This window comes from Chelonia mydas, chromosome 13, assembly GCF_015237465.2.
Source record: "Chelonia mydas isolate rCheMyd1 chromosome 13, rCheMyd1.pri.v2, whole genome shotgun sequence".
In the NCBI taxonomy this organism is placed as follows: Eukaryota; Metazoa; Chordata; order Testudines; family Cheloniidae; genus Chelonia; species Chelonia mydas.
This window is the reverse complement of record NC_051253.2, coordinates 36865194-36889304: the sequence shown is the minus strand read 5'-3', so window position 1 is coordinate 36889304 and position 24111 is coordinate 36865194. Positions and strand designations below refer to the sequence as shown.

Below are 24111 nucleotides of genomic sequence, written 5' to 3'. Positions count from 1 at the left end.
ATTGTTTAGTCTACGGAAGAGAAGATTGAGGGGGGATTTGATAGCTGCTTTCAACTACTTGAAAGGGGGTTCCAAAGAGGATGGATCGAGACTGTTCTCAGTGGTAGCAGATGACAGAACAAGGAGTAATGGTCTCAAGTTGCAGTGAGGGAGGTTTAGGTTGGATATTAGGAAAAAACTTTTTTACTAGGAGGGTGGTGAAGCACTGGAATGTGTTACCTAGCGAGGTGGTGGACTCTCCTTCCTTTGAAGTTTTTAAGGTCAGGCTTGACAAAGCCCCGGCTGGGATGGTTTAGTTGGGGATTGTTCCTGCTTTGAGCAGGGGGTTGGACTAGATGACCTCCTGAGGTCCCTTCCAACCCTGATATTCTATGATTCTATGATTCTTTGATTGGAGTACTGTGGTCGACCGGAGATTGCTCCTCTGTCAATTTAGTGGGTCTTCATTAGACCCCCTAAATCGCACAGGACATGACATTTTTCACAGTCCTCATCGATGTAGCTAGGTCAACCTAATGTTTAGGTGTAGCCCAGGCTTGAGTGTGTAATCTTGGGAAAGTCCTTTCCCCTCCCAGTGCCTCTGTTCCTCCTCCGACCCTGTGTCTGCCTTGTCTATTTGGACTGTGAGTTCTTTGGGGCAGGGGCTGTCTCTCACTGTTTGTATGTACGGTACTTAGTACAATGGAGCCCCAATCCCAGGTAGGGCTTCTAGGCACAACTATAATATACAATTTGTAATATAAAATAATCCAATCCCCCTCCCCCCCCCCGAAGCCCGTAACGTCAATAAATGACAAGACAAGCTATATTTTCATTGTCTTCCCGTGCTATTTTTAAAATGGCCATTTTATCTCAGCATTGAAAAGCCTCTAAAATACACATGGAACATGGTGGCTTCTTTTGAAAGGCATGCACTGATTCACTGCTTTAGATGAGGGGGTTGATCGCGGTAGTCAGGACCATGTGAAAGGGAGGGAAGACTTTATTCAGCTCTCTCCAAGTGTCAACTGTCGGTGACAGATACATAACGATCAAGGTCCCTTAGAAGATGGTCACCACAATCAGGTGAGAGGAGCAGGTGGAGAAATCCTTTTTCCTCCCGGTGGTGGTCTTGATTCTCAGGATGCTGATGATGGTATAAACGTAGGAGGCCACAGGTAGCAGAAATGGGGTAATGTCCCTACAGACACCAACACAAAGGTAACCAGCCTGACCTGGTGTGTATCACTACAGGAGAGTTTTAACATGGCCGATAGGTCATTGCAGCATTGCAACATTTTCATCAAAGATCTGGAAGAAAATACAAAATCACTGCTGATAAAATTTATAGAAGACACAAAGATTAGCAGAGTGGTAAATCAAGATGAGGAAAAAGGCAGTCACACAGAGTGATCTGAAGCTTTTAGTAAGTTGGGCCTAGTCAAACAGAATATATTTTAAAAGAGAAAAAGGCAAAGTTTTCCAATATGGAATCCCAGACATATGTACAGAATGGGAGACTCTATCCAGGAAAAAAGGAGTGAGAAGGATTTAGAGATCATAGTGGACAAAGAACTGAACAAAATTTCCCAGTGCAATGATATGAAAAACAGGGCTAATGTGATCCTTGCATGTATAAACAGGGGAGTAATGAGGAGGTGAGGATTTTATTTGCATATACGGCATTGGCTGAGACTGGTACTGGAATTCTGCATCCAGTTTTGCATCCTTAGAAAGCATGATGAAAAAATGGGAGGGTGCAAAAAAGAAAGAAAGAAAGAAAGAAAGAAAGAAAGAAAGAAAGAAAGAAAGAAAGAAAGAAAGAAAGAAAGAAAGAAAAACTCTCTCACACACAAATGATCCAAGGGTTGGAGAATATGCCCAACAGTGAGAGAGCTAGATAATTCAATCAAGATTGAGAGGGGACTCGATCACAGGGAGAAATTACATTACATTCACTGGGAGAAAATACTGAGTATGAAAGTGTTCTTTAATCTAGTGAAGAAAGGCATAACAAGAACCAATGGCTGGAAACTGAAGCTGGAAAAATCCAGATTAGAAATTAGGCACACTTTCTGATGTTGATTAATCAGTGGAACAAACTACCAAGGAAGAGTGAGATTCTTCATCTCTTAATGTCTTCAGATCAAGACTGAATTCTTGTCCGGAAGGTGCTTTAGTCAACATATTAGGCTTTTTCCTTCTCCTCCAGTTCTTTTTCCTTTGCCTCCATAACTCTCCCGTGAGCAGCCGCTTGGTGCTGTTCTGCCTATTTTTGTCTCAGCCTCAAATCTGGCTAATTCCATCTTTTGTTGAGCCGTGGAGTCTGTCATCCTAACCTCTCTGTTTTTAACTAACTTTACACCCGAGAGTTAGACAGAAAACAAAAACAAAAAAAAAAGACTTGGCTTGTAAAATTTTGCTGTGCTGAATATGATACCTATATTCTCTGATAGTGATTGTCAGCCTTCAGAGAAATCCTAAAAAAAAAAAAAACCTAACACCTTTGTCTCCAGGCAAATAGGCAGAAAACTCCTCTAGTTACTTTTAGGTAAAAAAAAAACAACTTCAGGTCTGTGAAGACTTGTGAATTTCCTTGCAGGAGGTTAACTACTCTGCCTTTAGGTAGAAAAAACTGCAATTCAGAAAAGATAATTCCCTTTTGTCTCTGCTCTGGCCCTAAAGTAAAGCAAAAAAAACCCCTTCCAACTATTTCCAGTTGGAGAGCTGCTTTCTAGCAGCCCAAAGGATTTTAAAAATTTCCTTTTAAAATCTGTTTTTCTGGTTCAAAAAATCTTAAATTGATCTCAAAATGATTTCAAGTTAATCCCACCACTCTGCCACCATGTCAAGGTTCCTTCCCCACTCTGAACTCTAGGGTACAGATGTGGGGACCTGCATGAAAACCTCCTAAGCTTTCTTTTACCAGCTTAGGTTAAAACTTCCCCAAGGTACAAACTATTTTACCCTTTGCCCTTGGACTTCCACTGCCACCACCAAACTTTATCTGGGTTCCTGAAAAAATGACCTTTTTTTCCAGCCTCCGTCCCTAACCCCAAAGCCCCGTGCTGATCCATAGAGTATATGACTTTTACAGCCCATACTCCAATTTGTCCACATCCTTTCTGTAGTGGGGGGCCGAAAACTGGATGCAGTACTCCAGATGTGGCCTCACCAGTGCTGAATAGAGGTTATACATCTAGGACAAAGAAAAACTGGTCATACTTGCAGGATGGGGGACTTATACTGGAAAGAAGTGACTCTGCTTATCAAAAAGAAACCCTGACAATCCTTTTTTCTTTTAGCTCCCCCAACCAAAAAAAAATTTTTGTCAAAATAAAATATATTTAGGGTTTTCCAGATGAAAATATTAGGGGTTTGGTTGGAAACCAAGACATTTCAGCTGAAAACAAAAGTTGTGTTTGGACTGAAAATGTTTGGTTTTCAGATTTTTCAGTTAAGAGGGTTTTTTGTTTCTTTGTTTGTTTGTTATTTGGTAGTTATGGGGTTTTTTGCAAGCAAAGAAGGGACAAGATTTCTGTGTTTTTTGTCAGTCCAAATTTTGCATCTTAATATGGCTTGATAGAAGTATAAATGCTGAGTTTCATGTCATTTTAAACTTAGAGATTTTAGCTGAGATTTTCAAAGCTGCCTTGGTGATATGGATACTCAAATCCCATTAAATCTAATGGGAATTGGGGGCCCATTCTCCTAGGCAGCTTGGAAACCCTCAAATGTTAAGGATCAAAGGTTTGCACTGTACTTTTAGGATTGCTGCTTTAATATATGTTCATAGAGACCTAGTCCTAAATATTCCAACCACCCTTGTGGCTGGCACATCCAGAACTGAACAGGGAGTGTTAAGGGCTAAATATATGAACCAGTACAGAATGAGCTAAAAAGCCAAACCTTTGTAAGTATGGGCTGTAAAAGTCATATACTCTATGGATCAGCACGGGGCTTTGGGGTTAGGGACGGAGGCTGGTAACATACATTCATGAGTGGGTCATACCAACACATACATATGAGTAACTTTTTCTCAGGTACATAGTCTATTGAAAGTGCTTGTAAGCCTGAGTCCATAGGCTATAAAGAATCTCTGCAGAGATCGACATAGAGATGATGTTGATAACTTAACAGCACCTTGACATTTAAATTGAGATCCACAAAATTCACTACATGAGCTCTAAAAGTGTTTGTGATTTTGGTCACTCTGAGTTTGCATGTTCCTGTGACTAAATAAAGTCACAAATATTGAGTTTCCTGCGGGGTTAAATGTACAGATTTTAGCTGGGATTTTTAGAGATGCCCACATGATGTGGTTGGAACTGTATGTTCGTATCTCCTGGGCAACTTTGAAAATATGAGCCTTTAAATGACTTGATAATGCCAAAAGTTTGTAGAAGTAATGCTGTGCACACTTTATAGAGCCTGGGACAAGGAGTCAGAAAACCTAGGCTCCTTTTCTAGCGCTACCACTGACTTCTAGCACTGTCACTTCCCTGCCATGTGACTCAGTTTCCACTCCCACCTTTAATCCATTTAGATTGTACTCTCAGCACGGCAGGATCTGTTTTTTACTATGTGCACGCGCAGGACTTAGCACAATGGGGCCCTGGTCTCAGCTGAGATCTCTTGGCATTAAACCAATAACAAGAGAAATATAGAAACCATACTGAGATAACATACTTTGCCTTTGATCAGTGGACACGGGTAGTATGAGAGATTCAGAGCCCTTTAAGGGATGGGATGTCCATTCCCCTTCCTTCTAATGGAAATTAGGCATCTAACTCCCTTGGGCAGCTCTGAAAATCTCAACCTGAATGTTACTGTGAAAAAATAATCCCCCGCACCCCCCCAAAACTGGGATGGGGTCGGCTGACATGCATTGCTCCCATAATTTCAAACTGTTTCATTTCAATTTTGACCTTTTTATTTTTTACAATAAGTTAAAATAAATTTCAATGTGAAATGCAAAAATGCAAATGTGGCTGCAACAATAATTGGAAGCTTTTCATTTAGGAAATGTTGAGACGAGGTGTTTGGACAAGCTCAGTCATTTTGGATTCCCAACACAAGGAAATGTGTCAAAACTTTCTCTTCTGAAAGAACAGTGTCAGTGTTGATAAACTGGCATTTTCCAGTGGAAAACAAAAGTTTTTAAAAAAGAGTCTGGACCATCTCTGTATCTAACAATAAATAAAATGGCTGATTTTTTCAAAAGAACAAAAGGGAGGACTGTGTTCAAATCCCACATGGAAACCCCTGCCATTGTTATTGCCGCCATCAGCTAAAATGTCAAGGGAGGTTTCCCCTTCTCCCACAACGAATAAATAAGGGATTAGGAGAGACACTGACATTCAATAGACGGATAGAAGGCAAAATGAATGCAGCTGGGTAGCAGAACTGACACATATAGTCAAGCATAGGCAGGGCTCCTTATTGAAAGGTCTCACCTGAACATAGGCGCTGACTCCACGGGGGCTCCTCCAGAGGAAGCCAGCACCCGTGCATCATAATGATGAAGAGGAGGATGGAAGATAGACAGCAGAACCCATATCCTGGTGTCAATACTATGAGTGAAGCGTTCACATCAGAGTTTTTGGCTGGTAATACCTCCTTCTTAAAGGTAAACCAATTTACAGATTTATGGAATTTAAGGACAGAAAGAACCATTATGGTCATCTAGTCTGACCTCCTGCATAATACAGGCAAGATAATTTCAGCCAGTGATTCTTGCATAGAATGACAACTTCTGGTTGAAATTAGGGCATACCTTTAAGAAACATATTCAGTCATGACTTTTATAACTTTAAGTGACAGAGACTATATCACATCCCTTTGTAAGTAGTTCCACAGTTTTCTATCCTCTTTAGGGAAGATAGAAGATTTGATAGATCATCTTGCCGAATCCTTTGTTTCCACTGCAACATTTGCCCCTCTAATGGAAACCACTATAGACTCTGATTCAGGAAGGTACTTAAACATATGCATAACTTTAAGCTTATGAGCAATCCCATGTAAGTTAATCGGACTGCTCCTGTGCTAAAAGCTAAGTGCAAGTTGAGTATCTTCTTGAATTGGGGTCATAATGCTTTAGACAGAAAGGAGACATCACCTTTTTTTTGACATTTCCTTCACCAGGGAGTAGCAAATGTATGTAGAACACTCTGGGTCGATTTAGAGTCAGTATTAGCCGGAGGGAAAGTAGAAGGGGTTTCAGAGGAATGTCTTCCTCCATTCATTGATTATTAAACATTGGTTTGGAACTGAATTCCATTGAGCGTTTGAAGTCAGGATGAAGAAAGAGTCAGAGGTTAGAAATATGGGTAGAAAAGGAGAAAACAAAATTCAGCCTGGGAAGATGCAGGCAATTCAGAGAGGGAAAGCCAAAATGAATATGTATTGAATTGGAGGGTCTCATAAATATAAAGGGAGTGTAAACACCTTTAAAATCCCTCCTGGCCAGAGGAAAAACCCTTTCACCAGTAAAGGGTTAAGAAGCTAGGATAACCTCGCTGGCACCTGACCAAAATGACCAATGAGGAGACAAGATACTTTCAAAGCTGGAGGGGGTGGGGAGGAGAAACAAAGGTTCTCTCTGTCTGTGTGATGCTTTTGCCGGGGACAGAACAGGAATGGAGTCTTAGAACTTAGTAAGTAATCTAGCTAGAGATGCGTTAGATTCTGTTTTGTTTAAATGGCTGATAAAACAGCTGTGCTGAATGGAATGTAGATTCCTGTCTGTGTGTCTTTTTGGAACTTAAGGTTTTGCCTAGAGGGATTCTCTATGTTTTGAATCTGATTATCCTGTAAGGTATTTACCATCCTGATTTTACAGAGGTGATTCTTTTACTTTTTCTTCAATTAAAATTATTCTTTGAAGAACCTGATTGCTTTTTCATTGTTCTTAAGATCCAAGGGTTTGGGTCTGTGGTCACCTATGCAAATTGGTGAGGATTTTTATCAAGCTTTCCCCAGGAAAAGGGGTGTAGGGTTTGGGGAGGATTTTGGGGGGAAAGACGTTTCCAAGCGGGCTCTTTCCTTGTTATATATTTGTTAGATGCTTGGTGGTGACAGCAATAAAGTGCAGGGACAAAAGGTAAAATAGTTTGTACCTTGGGAAAGTTTTATCCTAAGCTGGTAAAAATAAGCTTAAGGGTTTTTTCATGCAGGTCCCCACATCTTTACCCTAGAGTTCAGAGTGGGGAAGGAACCTTGACAGAGGGCAAAACCTCGAAAGCGGTAATAATGAAAGATATCTATCTATGTTCATCTGCCTCACTATACTTCACTTCCAACAATTACTCTCTCTCTCTGCTCATTCATTCTTGAGTGTGTGTCACTTTGTCTCTCTCTTTGTCAGTCTGCCTATCCATTCTTCTGTCCATCGATCTCAATCTATCTCTGTTTGTCTGACTTCCCATTCTTTGATTCAAACAACCTCTCTCTCTCTCACATGATCATTGCTGCGGTGTCTGAGTGCCTTATCAAAGGACAAAAAAGTGGACATGCATTTTCAGTATAATCGAGTTACCAATAAAGCCAGTAATGGTTTTTGTAGAGACACTGAGCCTCCATATGATTGCCGTTAGGAGAGATCCGAGTGAAAACTCCACAAGAAAAAATAAAAATAAAATTTGGAACACAATGTAAACCAATTTTGTATAAAACTGATCTCCTTGCAATACTAGTTGATACTTACTTAATACTAAGCATACTATAAAGTTTCTTTTCTTCCCCCAGCTTCACTTCCAGACCCATGCAGAAGCTGGAAATCAAACGCCCATCACAAAATTAATCTTGCTGGGATTCGGCGATCTCCCTGAACTACAGATTCTTCTCTTCCCGCTGTTCCTAGTGATCTACTTTGTGACCATGTCTGGGAACATCCTCATCGTTGTTCTAATTGTGGCTAACCAACACCTGCACACCCCCATGTACTTCTTCCTGGGGAACCTGTCCTGCTTGGAGATCGGCTATACCTCCACCATCCTGCCCCGGATGCTGGCCAGTCTCCTGACAGGGGACAGAACCATTTCTGTTAGCGGGTGCATCATGCAATTTAATTGGTTCAGCTCCCTGGTAGCTGTAGAATGTGCTCTCCTAGCAGTGATGTCTTATGATCGGTACTTAGCAATATGTAAACCCCTGCACTATGCAATGCAGATGAATGTCAGCTTGTGCCTCCAGATGGCATCTTTGTCTTGGATTAGTGGCTTTCTGGCTAGCACTGTCACAACATCTTTGTTAGCACAGTTCACTTTCTGCGGCCCAAATGAAATTGATCATTTCTTCTGTGATTTCACCCCTTTGATCAAACTCTGCTGCAGTGACACCAGCCAGATGGAACTTGTGACCTTCATACTCGCCTCCATCTTCACCCTTCCCACATTCCTATTAACTGTGACATCCTACATTTCTATCATCGCCTCTATCCTGAGAATCCCTTCCACCACCAAGAGGCAAAAGGCCTTTTCCACCTGCTCTTCTCACCTCATTTTGGTGACAATTTTCTATGGAACGCTAATGATTGTCTACATGCTACCAGATCGTGCTACAGTGGGAAACCTGAACAAAGTATTCTCTGTCTTCTACACAGTCCTGACTCCCATGGTCAACCCCCTCATCTACAGCCTGAGAAACAAGGAGGTGAACAGGGCCCTGAGGAAAGCTCTTGTGAAATGTGTGCCTTTCCCACAAAAATCAGTAAAGGCAAACTCGATTTGCTAACGTTTGCATGAAATGGAGGTACATAAGAATGGCCATACTGGGTCAGACCCAAGGTCCATCTAACCCAGTATCCTGTCTTATCACAGTGGCCAATGCCAGGTGCCCCAGAGGGAATGAACAGAACAGGTAACCATTAAGTGATACCCGTTGTGTCTCCCATTGTGTCACCCATTCCCAGCTTTTGGCAAACAGAGGCTAGGGACACCATCCCTGCCCAATCAGAGCTCAGCATGCTGTGCCCCATCCCTTAACACCCACCCCTCTGGTAAACTCTTGTTCATGTGTGTGGTCCTTAGTTATATGTGTTTTTTCCTATGAAAATAATCAAAAAATGTAATTTTCTGCAAAAAATATCATGACATTTTAAATATTTTTTCAAAGAAAATCACATTTAAAGGATTCTTAAAATGTTTCATTTATCCACTGTTTGGTAAATGAAAAGAATTAATAGCCATTTCAATAATATGTTCAACAACATGAAAAAAATGGATTGAAAAAATTGTACAAAAACTATTGAAATAAACTTTTTTTTAACTCCTTGAAATGAAAATATTCCTGATTTTTTTATTTTGTCTTAACATAATATTTTCTCGAAATGTGCAAATTCATCAGGGAAGAAAACCTGGTTCTCACTATGTCTTTGGGTCAGGAAATCACTCTTTTCCTTTAACAATTTACCTTGCAAGTCAGTTCCAATACAGTGAAGAATTATCTATCTTTCTATAGATTTTAAGGGCAAATGGGGCCATTACAATCGTCTAGTCAGCATACTATATGGAATATAATTTCTCTCAGTACTTCCTACATTAGTCTTGCTTTAGATTCATAGATACTAAGGTCAGAAGGGACCATTATGATCATCTAGTCTGACCTCCTGCACAACACAGGCCACAGAATCTCACCCACCCACTCCTGCAAAAAACCTCACCTATGTCTGAGCTATTGAAGTCCTCAAATCGTGGTTTAAAGACTTCAAGGAGCAGAGAATCCTCCAGCAAGTGACCCGTGCCCCATGCTACAGAGGAAGGCAAAAAACCTTCAGGGCCTCTTCCAATCTGCCCTGGAGGAAAATTCCTTCCCGACCCCAAATATGGCGATCAGCTAAACCCTGAGCATATGGGCAAGATTCACCAGCCAGATACTTTAAACACTTCAGGTGATAGAAATCCATCACATCCCTGGATAAGTAGTTCCAATTGTTACTTAATCTCACTGTTGAAGAGATATTACTTATTTACAGTTTGAATTTCTCTAGAATAAGCTTCCATCCATTGGATATTTTCACACATTGTGTGCAAGATTAGCCATTTAATCAATGTATCTAACTGTCTGACAAAGCTGGTTGATTTTTTTCCCAATAGGGAAAATTAGCACCAGTAAATTTTGACTTTAATTTTTTTAAAAAAGGCAAAAAACTACCAAGAAGTTAAAATATTTCAGCTCTAAAACAAAAGTGTATATATATATATATATATATATATATATTTGGATTTTCTGATGAAAATTTAATTTTCTGTGAAAAATTTAGTTTTAGCCAAAACTCCAATTTTCCATTTTTTTGAGAAGCTCTATCTATCTATCTATCTATCTATCTATCTATCTATCTATCTATCTATCAAATAAAATTGTACAATGCTGATTCCACAGTAATATATAGATTAAAGGTTTCAGAGTGGTAGCAGTGTTAGTCTGCATCAGCAAAAACAATGAGGAATCTTTGTGGCACCTTAGAGACTAACAAATTTATTTGGGCATAAGCTTTCGTGGGCGAGAGCCCACTTCATCAGATGTATCTGATGAAGTGGGCTCTAGCCCAAGAAAGGTTATGCCCAAATAAATGTGTTAGTCTCTAAGGTGCCACAAGGACTCCTTGTTGTTTTTGCTATATAGATTAAAATGTCACTGAAACTTTTGTGGAAAATGGAAACATTTCAAAGTTGGGGACAGCTTTTCACGGAAAGCTGAATTTTCAAGATAAACTTTTTCACTGGAAAAACATTCTTCTCGAAAAATTTTGATCATATCTATTTTAGTTCAAGATTTCAATATTGTTTAAAAAACGTTGAGAAGAAAATTGTGTTAAAAACTCTAGAAAAACTATTGAAATAAACTCTTTTAAACCTTTGGAAATGCGCAGATTCTTGCAATTTTGATTTTTTTCCTAATTTTTTTTTCTCTTATTGGTCATAAGTAGGGCCCTACCAAATTCACGGTCCATTTTGGTCAATTTCATGTTCACAGGATTTTAAAAATCATAAATTTCATAATTTCAGCTATTCAAATCTGAAATTTCTCAGTGTTGTAGCTGGAGGGGTTCTGACCCAAAAAGTAGTTGTGGGGGGGTCACAGGGTTATTGTGGGGGGCAGGTTGGGGTACTGCTACCCTGACTTCTGGGCTGCTGATGACAGTGGAGCTACCGTCGGAGCTGGGCAGCTGGAGAGCGGGGGCTGCTGGCTGGGAGCCCAGCTCTGAAGGCAGGGCCACCACCAGGACAGAAGTAAGGGTGGCATGGAATGGTATTGCCACCCTTAATTCTGTGCTGCTGATGGTGGGGCGCTACCTTCATATCTGGGTGCCCAGCCAAAAGCTGCTGCTCTCTGGCCATTCAGCTCTGAAAGCAGTGCACACAAAAAGCACACAAAAGACCAGATTTCACAGGGGGATACCAGATTTCACAATCCATGATGCCTTTTTCATGGCCGTGAATTTGTTAGGGCCCTAGTCATAAGAACATAAGAATGGCCATGCTAGATCAGACCATTGTTCAGTCTAGCCCAGTATCCTGTCTTCTGACAGTGGCCAATTGCCAGTTGCCCCAGAGGGAATGGACAGAGTAGGTAATCAAAATTATGGTCAAAATTAATTGGGGGAAAAAACGCGTCTCAGTATATCTTCGCATCAGGAAAGCTCTCTTTTCTTCTACTCTAAATTACCTTGCATAATAGTAACAACACAGTAAAGAATGACCTATCAATCTATCTATCGATCTATCCCTCCACACATTCATCTATCGATCTACCAACCTCTCTAACAATCTGTCTGTCATCATCATAATCTACTCCAGATTCTCTCTCTCTCTTTAAAATAAAATAAAATATTCTCTCTCCCCTATTCCTTGTTGTTTCATAGTTACAAACCTCTTGTATCTTAGACACATCAATAAAACAATATTTTTCTTTCACTATAGTCTTCTAAAATGGACCTGGTATTGAGAGAACAGGGATCCAAATACACCACCATGTATCACAGACCCCAGTGTAAATCCTAGTCCCCATCAGAACTGGAAAAAGACAGCTTGCTAACCATCAGTGGTCTGAAAGGATAGTGTACATTACATCACCACACAACAAACCAGTTGCATTACAAAAGAGGAAGCTTGAGATTCCTTCATGTTTCCTTCCTGCCAGGGGGTTTAATATGCGTATAGCTTGAGTTATGGATGGCCAAAGTTTGTAAGAGGAGTGTGATGGGGTTACCTGGTTAATATTCATATTGGATTTTGAACACAGGGTAGGATGTTCTGCATATGTAAATGAAGTAGAAGCAGTCAAACATAGACATTATCTTAGTACCCATTACTACTCTTGTTGCTACTACTACATTTACTTGGATACTTCACAGCAGGAGTTATTCAGTGGTACTAAAGGGGGCAAAAGTTTCTATAGTTTCATAAAGGTTTAGGCCATAAGGGACCATTAGCTCATCCATTCTGCCCTTCTGTTATCACAGGTCATTACGTTTCACCCACATACTAAGCACAATGATTTCAGTTAAACTAAAGGTATTTCAGCCCTCAGAAGACTAAACTGTTGTATGCCACAGGCACAGAACAGGAACATAAGAATGGCCATGCTAGATCAGACCATTGTTCAGTCTAGTCCAGTATCCTGTCTTCTGACAGTGGCCAATGCCAGGTGCTTCAGAGGGAATGAACAGAACAGGGCAATTAGTCAATGATCCATCCCCTGTCATCCAATCCCAGTTCCTGGCAGTTGGAGGTTTAGGGACACCTAAATCATGGGGTTAAGTCCCTGACTGTTTAGGCTAATAGCCATTGATGGACCTATCCTCCATAAACTTATCTCAATCTTTTTTTAACCCAGTTATATTTTGGCCTGGCAACATCCTCTGACAATGAGTTCCATAGGTTGATTGTATGTGATGTGAAAAAGTACTTCCTTTTGTTTGTTTTAAACCTGCTGCCTCTTAATTTCATTGGGTGATCCTTAGTTCTTGTGTTATGTGAAGGGGTAAATAGACTTAGGTGCTATGAATGGTTGAGGTCCCTGTGGCAGGGAATTGATCAGCTGAGATGTGACCATTTGATCCTAGCAGGTGATCCACACACTCCATGCTGAAGAGAAAGGTGAAATCCCATGAGGTCCCTGCAAATCTGACCTGGAGGAAAGGCCTTCCAAATCCCAAATGTAGTGACCATTTAGCCCCAGCCAGGCACCTACAGCAAGCCTTCAGACCATTGCTCCAACCCTGACAATGGAAAGGGTGCAGCGCACCCCCGTATACTCCTGCACTGGATACCGGAGGATGGTATGGGCCCAGGAGGAGATCAGTCATACCCCCTTACCAGAGAAGCACTATATCGGTCAGAATCAGCCTCTTGGTCTAATCCAGGAGCTGAGCTCATGGTGAGGACATGATTAAGCCATTTACTAATTATACTACTACTGCTTCTGTGACTTATTCCACCATCATCACCACAACCTGTACCCATGTTACTACTGCTTTTCTTCTTCTAGCTTGCATCCCACCTAAACAGAGTCAGCTCTTCAAGTCCTTCTCCATTCCAGTCTGTCTTGAAGCAGTTCCTCTGAAACTTTTCAGCTAACCAGAACCTTTTGTAGGACATCCATCCATCTAGTTTTGGATCATCATTCTGTTACCCTCCTCTTCTAAGTTCAACAGGCTGTTTCCCATCTGTTCTTCCAATTTTCCTTTCACACACCCAAATCATCTAAACCTGGATTCTCTTAGCTTTTCTATAATCAGTACCACCTTCACACTTTCTCTAATTTGTTCGTTCCAAGCATGGCCCATTCTTATACCTCCAAGCATCCACCTTAACAATTTCATTTCCACTTTATTCAAGATCTGCTCTAGTCTCTAGTAACTTGTGTCACTACTATTGTTAATTCAACAGAAGTTTTGCTTTTGACTTTAATGGGGCCCAAATTTCTTGCCAACACTCTCCATGTAAGTTGGACAATTGCTCTGCCCTGACTCCTCTTCCGTGTCCCCAGCCCACACCTTCTTCTTTTCTCTTTGGCAGAGCTTTATGAGGCCTCTAGAGCCTGTGGTGTATAAGCTGAGACACATGGAAGCCTATTATTTGTACATACCCTAGCAAGGCAGCTTTGATCATACATCCTAATGCAGAAAAGCTACAGCAACATGTGGCCATAAAAAGAAATACCGCCTCGTTCTGAGGCTGTGATGGACTTTCTGTGACCTCTAACCTCTGGGCCTCTGGGTGTTTCTCTAGTGGGAAAAAAAAGAATCAACTACACATGTTCAATTTCCATGAGGACCCACTGATTACTTCTTGGGGGTCACTAAACAGTGGCAGTGGCTTCGACAGTGCTTGCATCCTGGTGACATCAGTGTTTCATGATGCTACCCTAGTCACAATCACTGCAAAGCAATGGTCGGGAACCCAGCATGACATCACTCACAGCTTGGTTCAAACACAAACCAACTCACCAGCTCTCTGAGCCTGAACCAGACTGATCTAAGCTGCCCATTTTTTGATAGCTCGCTACATCAGGTGTAGCCAGCTGTGTAAGCCTGGAAGCCTCCGTTCTTCATCTATGATAACTAAGGGCAGTTCTGGTTGCTTGGAAACATCACAGCAGAACCTCTTTCAGGGTACCTCCCTGGTGAACACCAAAATGTATACAAATGGGTGCCTTTTGTCACTTGGAGAATTGTGCTGAAGCAGAAGCAATTTGCTCCCAAGCAGGTAAGTTAGAGGGGAATGAATGAAATTAATATATATATACATATATTTATAATTAGAAAACCTGAAAACAGATTAATTTTCAGGTTTTGGGTGGAAATTTTGGAGGTTTGGTTGCAAAAGTACCCCCAAAAAAGTGCTTTGTGAGATTTTTTTGTTTTTCAATGAACAGTTGAAATTTTCCACAAGGGAAAAATACAACAAAAAACCCCCACCAAACCCAAAACATTTTTTTCACCCGTCCAACTTGAAAGGTTTACATTTCGACTGGAATGTCTGAAAAAATAATCTATGCTTTTAATTGCCAATGGGAAATAAGTATCTAAATCCCCTAGATGGTTTAATAAATTATAGCCAACATGTTTTATCTGTTTCTATATTTTTGGGTCATGTCCTTGTATATATATATACATCCGCGTGTTTGCATTTGTAGGTTTCTGCATCCTTGTGTATATATGTGAATAGAATTGTGCTCGTGTATTTGATTGCATTTTTGGTGATTACGATCACATGTTCATATGCTTGTGTGCATCATTGTTTTTATGTTCACATGTATATAAACTGGTCTATTGGATAGGGGAGGAGCAATAGATAAGATATATTTTGATTTTAGTAAGCCGTTTGACGCAGTCCTCCATGACTTTTTCATAAGCAAACCAGGGAAATGTGATCTAGATTAAATTACTATAATATGAGTAAAAAACTGATTGAAAGGCTGTACTGAAAGGGTACGTCCACACAGCAAAAAAACTAACCCTGTGTCTGCAAGTCTCAGAGCCCGTATCTATAGACTTGGGCTTGCGGGGATTATGCTATGGCATTAAAAATAGCCATGTAGACTACCAGTTTGAAGCTCAGGGAGAGGAATGGGTTTCAGAGCCTGACCTCCAGCCCAAGCCAGAATGTCTACATGGCTATTTTTATTGTTGCAGAATGAACCCTACAAGACCAAGTCTGCAGACCCAGGTTCTGAGACTCACTGCTGCTGGGTAGTTTTTGGTGTGTTTTTGTTTTTTGTTTTTGCCATTTAGATGTACCCAAAGAGTAGTTATCAATGGTTCTCTGTTGAACTGGGAGAATGTATCTAGTGGGGTCCCAAAGGGTAATTGTCCTGGGTCTGGTACTATCCAATATTTTCATTAATGATTTGGATAATGGAGTGGAGTGTATGCTTATAAAATCTGCAGATGACACCAAGCTGGAAGTCTTTGCAAGCACTTTGGAGGACAGGATAAGAATTCAAAATGACCTTGACAAATTGGAGATTTGATCTGAAATCAACAAGATGAAATTCAATAAAGACAAATGCAAAGTTAGGAAGAAAAAATCAAATGCACAATTATGGCTAAAAAGGATCTGGGGGTTAGAGTGGATCACAAATTGAATTTGCGGAAAAAAACAGCTAATATTCTGGGGTGTATTAACAGGAGTGTCGTATGTAAGATACAAGAAGTAATTATCTCAGCACTAGTGAGGCCTCAGCTGGAGTACTGTGTGTAGGGCTTAAGAAAGATGTGCACAAAGTGGAGAGAGTCCAATGGAGAGCAATGAAAATGATCAAAGGGTTTAGCAAACCTGAGCTGTGAGGAAAGGTTAAAAAAACTGGGTGTGTTCACGCTTGAGAAAAGACGACCGAGGGGGGACCTGAGAACAGTCTTCCGATATGTGACGGGCTGTGACAAAGAGGATGGAAATCAAAAGATATGCTCCAGAAATACGCATTGAAGCTAGTTACCTTTATAATACGGTTTGACAAGTTACAAAACGCTATACATCATGAAAATCCAACCCACCAGTTTGTAACAGCTCCATAACTTGTTGCTTTGTTCTATACTTTTCTCATCTCTGTTTTGGATACTACATTCCAAACTAGTTGCTCAAAGAATGGCCACCTGAAAGGCGATTGCCCATCAACTTTGATAACACATGGCTAGAGGCATCAGCTTGTCCTTTGTCTTTGAGAAACCGGTCTACCCCCTCTTGCTGTCCAGAGGACCCTGTTTACTATTTATATGTAAACTGAAGTAAACATGCATTTCTTTGTTTAGGGCTATGTGCTTTTGAACACGGGCTTATAACATCATAGAGGGGGATTTCATAACTTGACATATCATGTTGCTACATACATTTCACCATGATAGTATTGACCAGCAAGTTATTAGTTTTCAAATGATACCTCACAAGGCATAAGTTGTACCAAGATTACTGCAATAGAGGGGTGCATTCGGTCACACAACCCTTTTGCATTTGCGTTCCATGAATATTTGAGCACACAAGGCCAAACCCACACCTCATATAAACTGATGGAGCTGCATTAATGCCGGTGGAGCTATTGTGATTTATATCAGCTGAGGACATGACCCTTAAGATTAACAAGCTGAAATACAGCCCAGGAGACAAAGTTAAATGATACCTTTAAGCCTCAACATACAGTACATGCCAGGCTAGGCAGTCATCCAATGAAGGGTGGAGGAAACACCAACAGAGAAACGTAACAGAACAGCACTGTGTAAATTTTGAATAACACATTTTCTGAGAATGATCTGGAGACAAAATATTCTTTACTGATGAACTCTATGAGCACTTTTATATCATGAATATATTGGAGAATTTTTGTTTCTGTTCTCAGACAATTCAAAAAAGAAAGTAATAGAAATGATGAAAAGCTGCAATTCATGAAATAACTTCTTTGTTCTGTGTTATTCAATCCTCTCGAGAAATGCTAGTGGTGGAGAATTGGCCAACAGACCATACAAGTGGGCGTTGATTTAAAAAAAATGGAAGTTAGAGGGCCAGTGTTACCTCACATTTCATTTAACGTCTGAGTTAATTATCTGAAAGGGGCATGTTAATGAAATACCCAAAGTATTTTCAAATACATCTCTGAATGACATACACGACAGAAGGAAACAGACAGAGCTAGAGGTTAGCAACATGGACAGAAAAATCTATCTATCTATCTATCTATCTATCTATCTACATCACTATGGTATCACAATTAAGGCCCTGATCTTACAAAGATTGCCCACGTACTTAATTTTGCACACTATAATCAGTCCCATTGACTTCCATTCATTGCACTATTGGGCTCCAAGGGTGATATGGGGAAAAACTAAAAATAAAATGAGTGGTTGTAAAGTGATATGGTTGCCAAAAGGTCCAGTGTAGAGAAATCAATGCACCCTTCCATCTGTCCTCCATTAAGAATGATCAGAGTGAAATGGCTATAAAAAAAATCTACACTGATGGGCATAAATATAAACAGCAGACATGATGGCAAGAGGAAGTTGTTTCTATATTTCTGAATGCAGAACATTGTGCATGGTCTCTGAGCTGAGAGGTGAAATGACTGACCAAAGGTTGGAAACAAAACCCAGGTCTTCTGAGTTCCATGCTACAATGCAGCCCACCCACAGTGCATTGGAGAGGTGTCACTCCAACAACGGATCATGTGGCAAGAGAAATATACAAGCAATATTGCTGAGGAAAATGTTTAGATTTCTCCAGCAGCAGTGATAGCTGGTGGTAAACACCCCAGTCCAGTTTCTTCAAGTAAGACTAGGGATGGTAATCATCAAAGGGGTCCTTTTTTGCAATAATTGAATTGTAAATGTTGGCACTGTACTACAAAAGCAAATGTCTCTTTATTATAATTGCAGCGTTCTCTTCCCCCCTCCCATGGATACTCCCCCTGGCACACATGAAAGCAGAAATCAAACGTCCATCATGGAATTTATCCTCCTGGGATTTGGGAATGTCCCAGAACTGCAGCTTCTTCTCTTCCTGTTGTTTCTAGTGATCTACATCATGACCATGGCCGGGAACATCCTCATTGTTGTGCTAGTTGTGGCTGATCTGCACCTTCAGACCCCCATGTACTTCTTCTTGGGGAACCTGTCCTGCTTGGAGACTTGCTACACCTCCAACATCCTGCCCAGGATGCTGGCCAGTCTCCGGACTGGGGACAGAACCATTTCTGTGAGTGGCTGCTTCATGCAGCTTTATTGTTTTGGAGTCTTGGCATGTTCAGAATGCTATCTCCTGGCAGCGATGTCTTATGATAGGTATTTAGCGATATGTAAACCACTGCACTATGTGTCCCTTATGAATGATAGGTTCTGCTTCCAGCTAGTGGTTGGGTCTTGGATTAGTGGATTTGTGGCTGCTTCCATAATAGTATCTGGGATATCGATGTTAATGTTCTGCGGTCCCAATAAAATTGACCATTTCCTGTGTGAATTCAACGTAGTGATAAAACTCTCCTGCAGTGACACCCACAGCATGGTACTTGTGGCTTTCCTGCTGTCCTCCTTATTCACACTACCACCATTTCTATTAACCCTGACTTCCTACATTTCTATCATCACCACCATCCTGAGAATCCCTTCCAGCACTGGCAGGCAAAAGGTATTTTCCACTTGCTCCTCTCACCTCATGGTGGTGACCATTTACTATGGGACCCTAATCATTGTTTACTTGCTCCCAGACATCAACACACTGCGAGGCATGACCAAAGTCTTCTCTGTCTTCTACACCATCCTCACACCACTGGTCAACCCCGTCATCTACAGCCTGAGAAACAAAGAGGTAAAGGAGGCCCTGAGGAAAGTTGTCAGGAAATTTGGGACTTTCACAGCAGTTCAGAGAATTCAAGCTAATGTCTTTAGATCAAAATGAAAATGGAGACCATGTGATGCAGCTCATGTTATCTAAACTCGGAGTCTGATCCTGCTATCTCTGGCTCAAGTCAGTCCTTCATGAACGTCATCCCATTCAAACAAACCATATGGAATGTCAGTCCTACTGAAATCAATGTGATTTACAGGTGTTCACTGAATGTGCCATGTATTGAATTGTATTGTGTATTGAAAACTGTGTTAAAATCACAAGTTATCATTCCAAGTTTGGAAGGGGTTTACTGGTCCTGCATGCAGGCAAAGGGCTTTGTAGGGAAGCCTGCAATCTAGGAGTAGGAGTCAGTCTGCACAGAACCAACCTAGAGCAAGGTTCAGTGAATTATGCCTGAGGGAGAAGCCTGCTTTGTCTCTCACTGGTTTGGGGGTTTTGTGAACTATCGTTCTGTATTCTAAGAAATAAAGTCATATTATGTTGCAACCTTCCAGCAAGAGTGTTTTATGTTTGCATCTAAATTTCTCTGTGTTTGTGCTGTGAGCATAAAATTCAGTGCCTATCATGCTGTGGTTTCTTCTGAGTAGAACTAATCAGGAATTCCATCCACACACACCCCATGAAAAAATTTGGAAAAAAAATCCATTTTCAGCTACATTTTTTGATGATTTTTTTTGAGATTTTCAACAACAAAAATCAACCACTATTTTTTAAAAATTGAAAATAGACATTTCCCCAAGGAAAAGTCCATTTTGATGAAATAGCCATTTTCTGCCCAAACTCCTCCCCTCTGCCCCCCTCCCCCATGTTTCTAATGGAAAATCTCAACCATTTCTACTACTGATATAGATTTCTCATTAACTTTCTGGACTGATATTTTTCATACATCATGATCATTCATGGAGGGGTGGATGAGTGGATGGATGAAGTGCTGGTCATTTTGGTGAAACTTTCAGGTTAAATTCCCATGGCCATGGTGATGCTTCCCAGAGGAACCTGGGTTTGGGAGGCACTTTGCCAACACCTGTCCTTGGTGCAAGGGAGGCTTGTTTGTGCCTCTGGTCACACAAGCTTGTCCTTCTAAGACTCTGTAGGCCTACACATGCCAATCATAACATATGGTGTAAAACTCATCCAAAGTACCAACTACCCCAACAGCAACAATATAGGTGAAATGAGACAATCAGTACGCTCATGAAAGAACTCACACAGAAAAATGATAAAAGACAAAAGCACACTATCACTGATGGGCAAACACTTTTCACAAAATGATCACTCCATATCTGACCTCTCAGTCCTCATCCTCAAAGGAAACCTTTCAAAAGATGAGCTTGGGAGCTTAAATTCATCAATACATCAAAACTCATCAATGCCTCCTGAGCCAGTAAGGCACAGCTGTCAAATTCAGGATCGCCCACCTCCCAAATCTCAGCCACTTACTCATTGATCCTTCGGGTAGGCTGAGCAGAAAGAAGAATTATTTTAGAAGAGATGATGACCATGTCAGGTCCTTCCATTGAACAAAAAATTTCACAAAACGGCTTAAAGAGAGCTTCCAGAGTTCAAATCATGGCTTAATGGTAAGAAATGTTCCACATTAGCTATGGTACATGTCAAAAGATCCATAATTTTGTGGAGTTTTGCTGGTATTATTATTTTTTATTTGTTTTCAGGTTAGTCAATAACATTGTAGACTTTATGAACTATGGCTGGGATTTTCAAAGGAGACTAAGGAAGTTAGATGCTCAAATCCCATTTACATTCAAAGACAATACATTAATCAGGTGCTTTTATTGCTTTAAACAGTAAAAAGAGTGTGAAAAAGGAATTTCCTCCAGATTTTCTTATGCATTACCAACTTTACTCCAGTTGGAAACCAGTAACAATGGTCATATTTGCCCTTATGTTTCGTTTGGTAAATTAGGCTGGAGAACATTCCTTTTTCAACCAACTAATTTATAAGGCATCGTTGTGGAACTCAGAAGGCCTGGTTACATTCCTGGCTCAACCACAGACTCCCTGGATGACCTTTGCTGAGTCACTTAGAATCATAGAATATCAGGGGTGGAAAGGACCTCAGGAGGTCATCTAGTCCAACCCCCTGCTCAAAGCAGGACCAATCCCCAAATTTTGCCCCGATCCCTAAATGGCCCCCTCAAGGATTGAACTCACAACCCTGGGTTTAGCTGGCCAAATCTCAAACCACTGAGCTATCCCTCCACCCAAATCTTCTTTATTGTTCAGTGGTCATCCATAAGAAAAGAGAGCACAAAACCGAAGCATAATATCGTATTCTACCACCGCCTGTTGGGAAGCTGTGTATCAAACACCCATGCTGTGGTTTCCCCGTCTGCATGGGAATAACATAGACCACCCTCAAAGAGGTGCTGCTAGAGTAAACTCAATTCATCTCTAAAAAATGTTAATCTATCCAACTATACTCTTAGCCCAGCAGAAGAATCTGTCCTATCTCGGAGCCTCTCCTTCTGCCCCTCCACCCCCACGACCATGATACAGTTCTGTGGTGACTTAGAATCCTATTTTCGACATCTCCGACTCAAGGAATATTTCCAACACACCTCTGAACAACATACAGATACCTTACTACCAACACTACAAAAAGAAGCATTGTGGGTGGACTCCTCCTGAAGTCGAAACAAAAGACTAGACTTCTACATAGATAGTTTCCGCCGACATGCATGTGCTGAAATGGTGGAAAAGCAGCATCACTTGCCCCATAATCTCAGCTGTGCAGAACACAATGCCATCCACAGCCTCAGAAACAACTCTGACATCATAATCAAAAAGGCTGACAAAGGAGGTGCTGTCGTCATCATGAATAGGTCGGAATATGAACAAGAGGCTGCTAAGCAGCTGTCAAGGTTCCTTTCCCACTCTGAACTCTAGGGTACAGATGTGGGACCTGCATGAAAAAACCCCTAAGCTTATTTTACCAGCTTAGGTTAAAACTTCCCCAAGGGACAAACTATTTTACCTTTTGTTCTTGGACTTTATTGCTGCCACCACTAAGCATCGAACAAAATATAACCGGGAAAGAGCCAACTTGGAAACGTCTTTCCCCACAAAATCCCCCCAAGCCCTATACCCCCTTTCCTGGGAAAGGCTTGATAAAAATCCTCACCAATTTGCATAGGTGAACACAGACCCAAACCCTTGGATCTTAAGAACAAGGAAAAAGCAATCAGGTTCTTCAAAAACGAATTTTAATTGAAGAAAAAGTAAAAGAATCACCTCTGTAAAATCAGGATGGTAAATACCTTACAGGATAATCAGATTCAAAACATAGAGAATCCCTCTAGGCAAAACCTTAAGTTACAAAAAGACACAAAAACAGGAATCTGCATTCCATTCAGCACAGCTATTTTACCAGCCATTTAACAAAAGAAAATCTAACACATTTCTAGCTAGATTGCTTACTAACTTTTTAGAGGAGTTCTGAAGAGCATTCCTGATCTGTTCCCGGCAAAAACATCACACAGACAGCCCGACCCTTTGTTCCCCACCACCACCCCCTCCAGCTTTGAAAGTATCTTGTCTCCTCATAGGTCATTTTGGTCAGGTGCCAGAGAGGTTATCTTAGCTTCTTAACCCTTTACAGGTGAAAGGGTTTTGCCTCTGGCCAGGAGGGATTTTATAGTTCTGTATTCAGAAAGGTGGTTACCCTTCCCTTTATATTTATGACAGTTATATAGATATCTGCTTATGGGGACATAATACGTTTTCCTCACAGTTGATTCCTTCCAACCTATAAAAACTCTGTTCCTCCCCACTTCTGTCTTCATTTATCACTATCTTTCTTTTTGATGCCTAGCACTGAAAGTACTGTTCAAGGTGCCCTGTGGAATCAGATAGAATGAGACTCCCAGCCACCACCACCTGTTTCTTTTGGTTATCCCACCAAAAACAGCATCATTGTTTTTTTGTTTTTCTAACACCATAAGTACGTCCATACTAGGGGATAAAAGTGCCCCACAGTAGCAAGCTTCAAAGATTCAGTCAACTGACATGAGCTCATGGGGCTCAGGCTACAGGGCTGAAAATAGCAGAGTAGACATTCCCATTGAGGCTGGAGCTGGGCTCTGAGATCTTTTCACTTCACCGGGTTTTAAAGCCGGTCATCCAGCCCAACTGGGAATGTCTACACTGTACTAGCTGTAAATGAGGCTGAATCATTTTGAAGAGCAAATAAATTTGGGAAAATTTCAATCGACTATAGGACATAGCATGAACATTAAATTCGCAAAATGTATCTAAATAAATGTTTCATTGAGAATAATTTGTCACTAATACTTTCTCCTTGGATCTGAATGACCTTAGAAAAGGACTATTCTTTGCACTAGTTCCTTCTCCTGAGATTCTCTGATGTTCGGGAGCTGCAGATTTTGCACTTTGTGGTGTTCCTGGTGATTTACCTGGCAGCCCTGATGGGCAATCTTCTCATCATCGTAGCTGTAGCCCTCGACCACCATCTTCACAGCCCTATGTATTTCTTCCTAGACATCTGCTACATCTCCGTCACCATCCCCAAGTTCGTGGTGAACTCCCTAACCAACACGAGACAGATCTCTTTCTCTGGCTGTGTTGCCCAAGTCTATTTTGGTATCTTCTTTGCCTTTTCAGATTGGTCCTTCTCACAGTGATGGCATATGACCGCTACGTTTCAATCTGCCATCCTTTGCGTTACAGGGTCATCATGACCAGAGGGGCATGTACACAGATGGCAGCTGGTTCCTTGATCAGCAGCTGTATTTATTCATTGCTCCTCACTGCTAAT

The 24111-nt window shown here is 41.0% G+C and overlaps 2 protein-coding genes across 2 annotated transcripts; both read left to right on the top strand.

Moving 5' to 3' along the window:
- The first annotated feature begins 7731 nt into the window (after window positions 1-7731).
- Window positions 7732-8712, top strand: LOC102935635 (olfactory receptor 11A1). The gene has a single exon (XM_037877075.2). It carries the CDS (start codon window positions 7858-7860, stop codon window positions 8710-8712), a length of 855 nt encoding a protein of 284 aa, XP_037733003.2. The 5' UTR covers window positions 7732-7857.
- Window positions 8713-18395: 9683 nt separating this feature from the next.
- LOC102935416 (olfactory receptor 11A1) lies at window positions 18396-19364 on the top strand. The gene has a single exon (XM_007069724.4). The coding sequence runs from the start codon at window positions 18414-18416 to the stop codon at window positions 19362-19364; it is 951 nt and encodes a 316-aa protein (XP_007069786.4). The 5' UTR covers window positions 18396-18413.
- Window positions 19365-24111: the final 4747 nt, after the last annotated feature.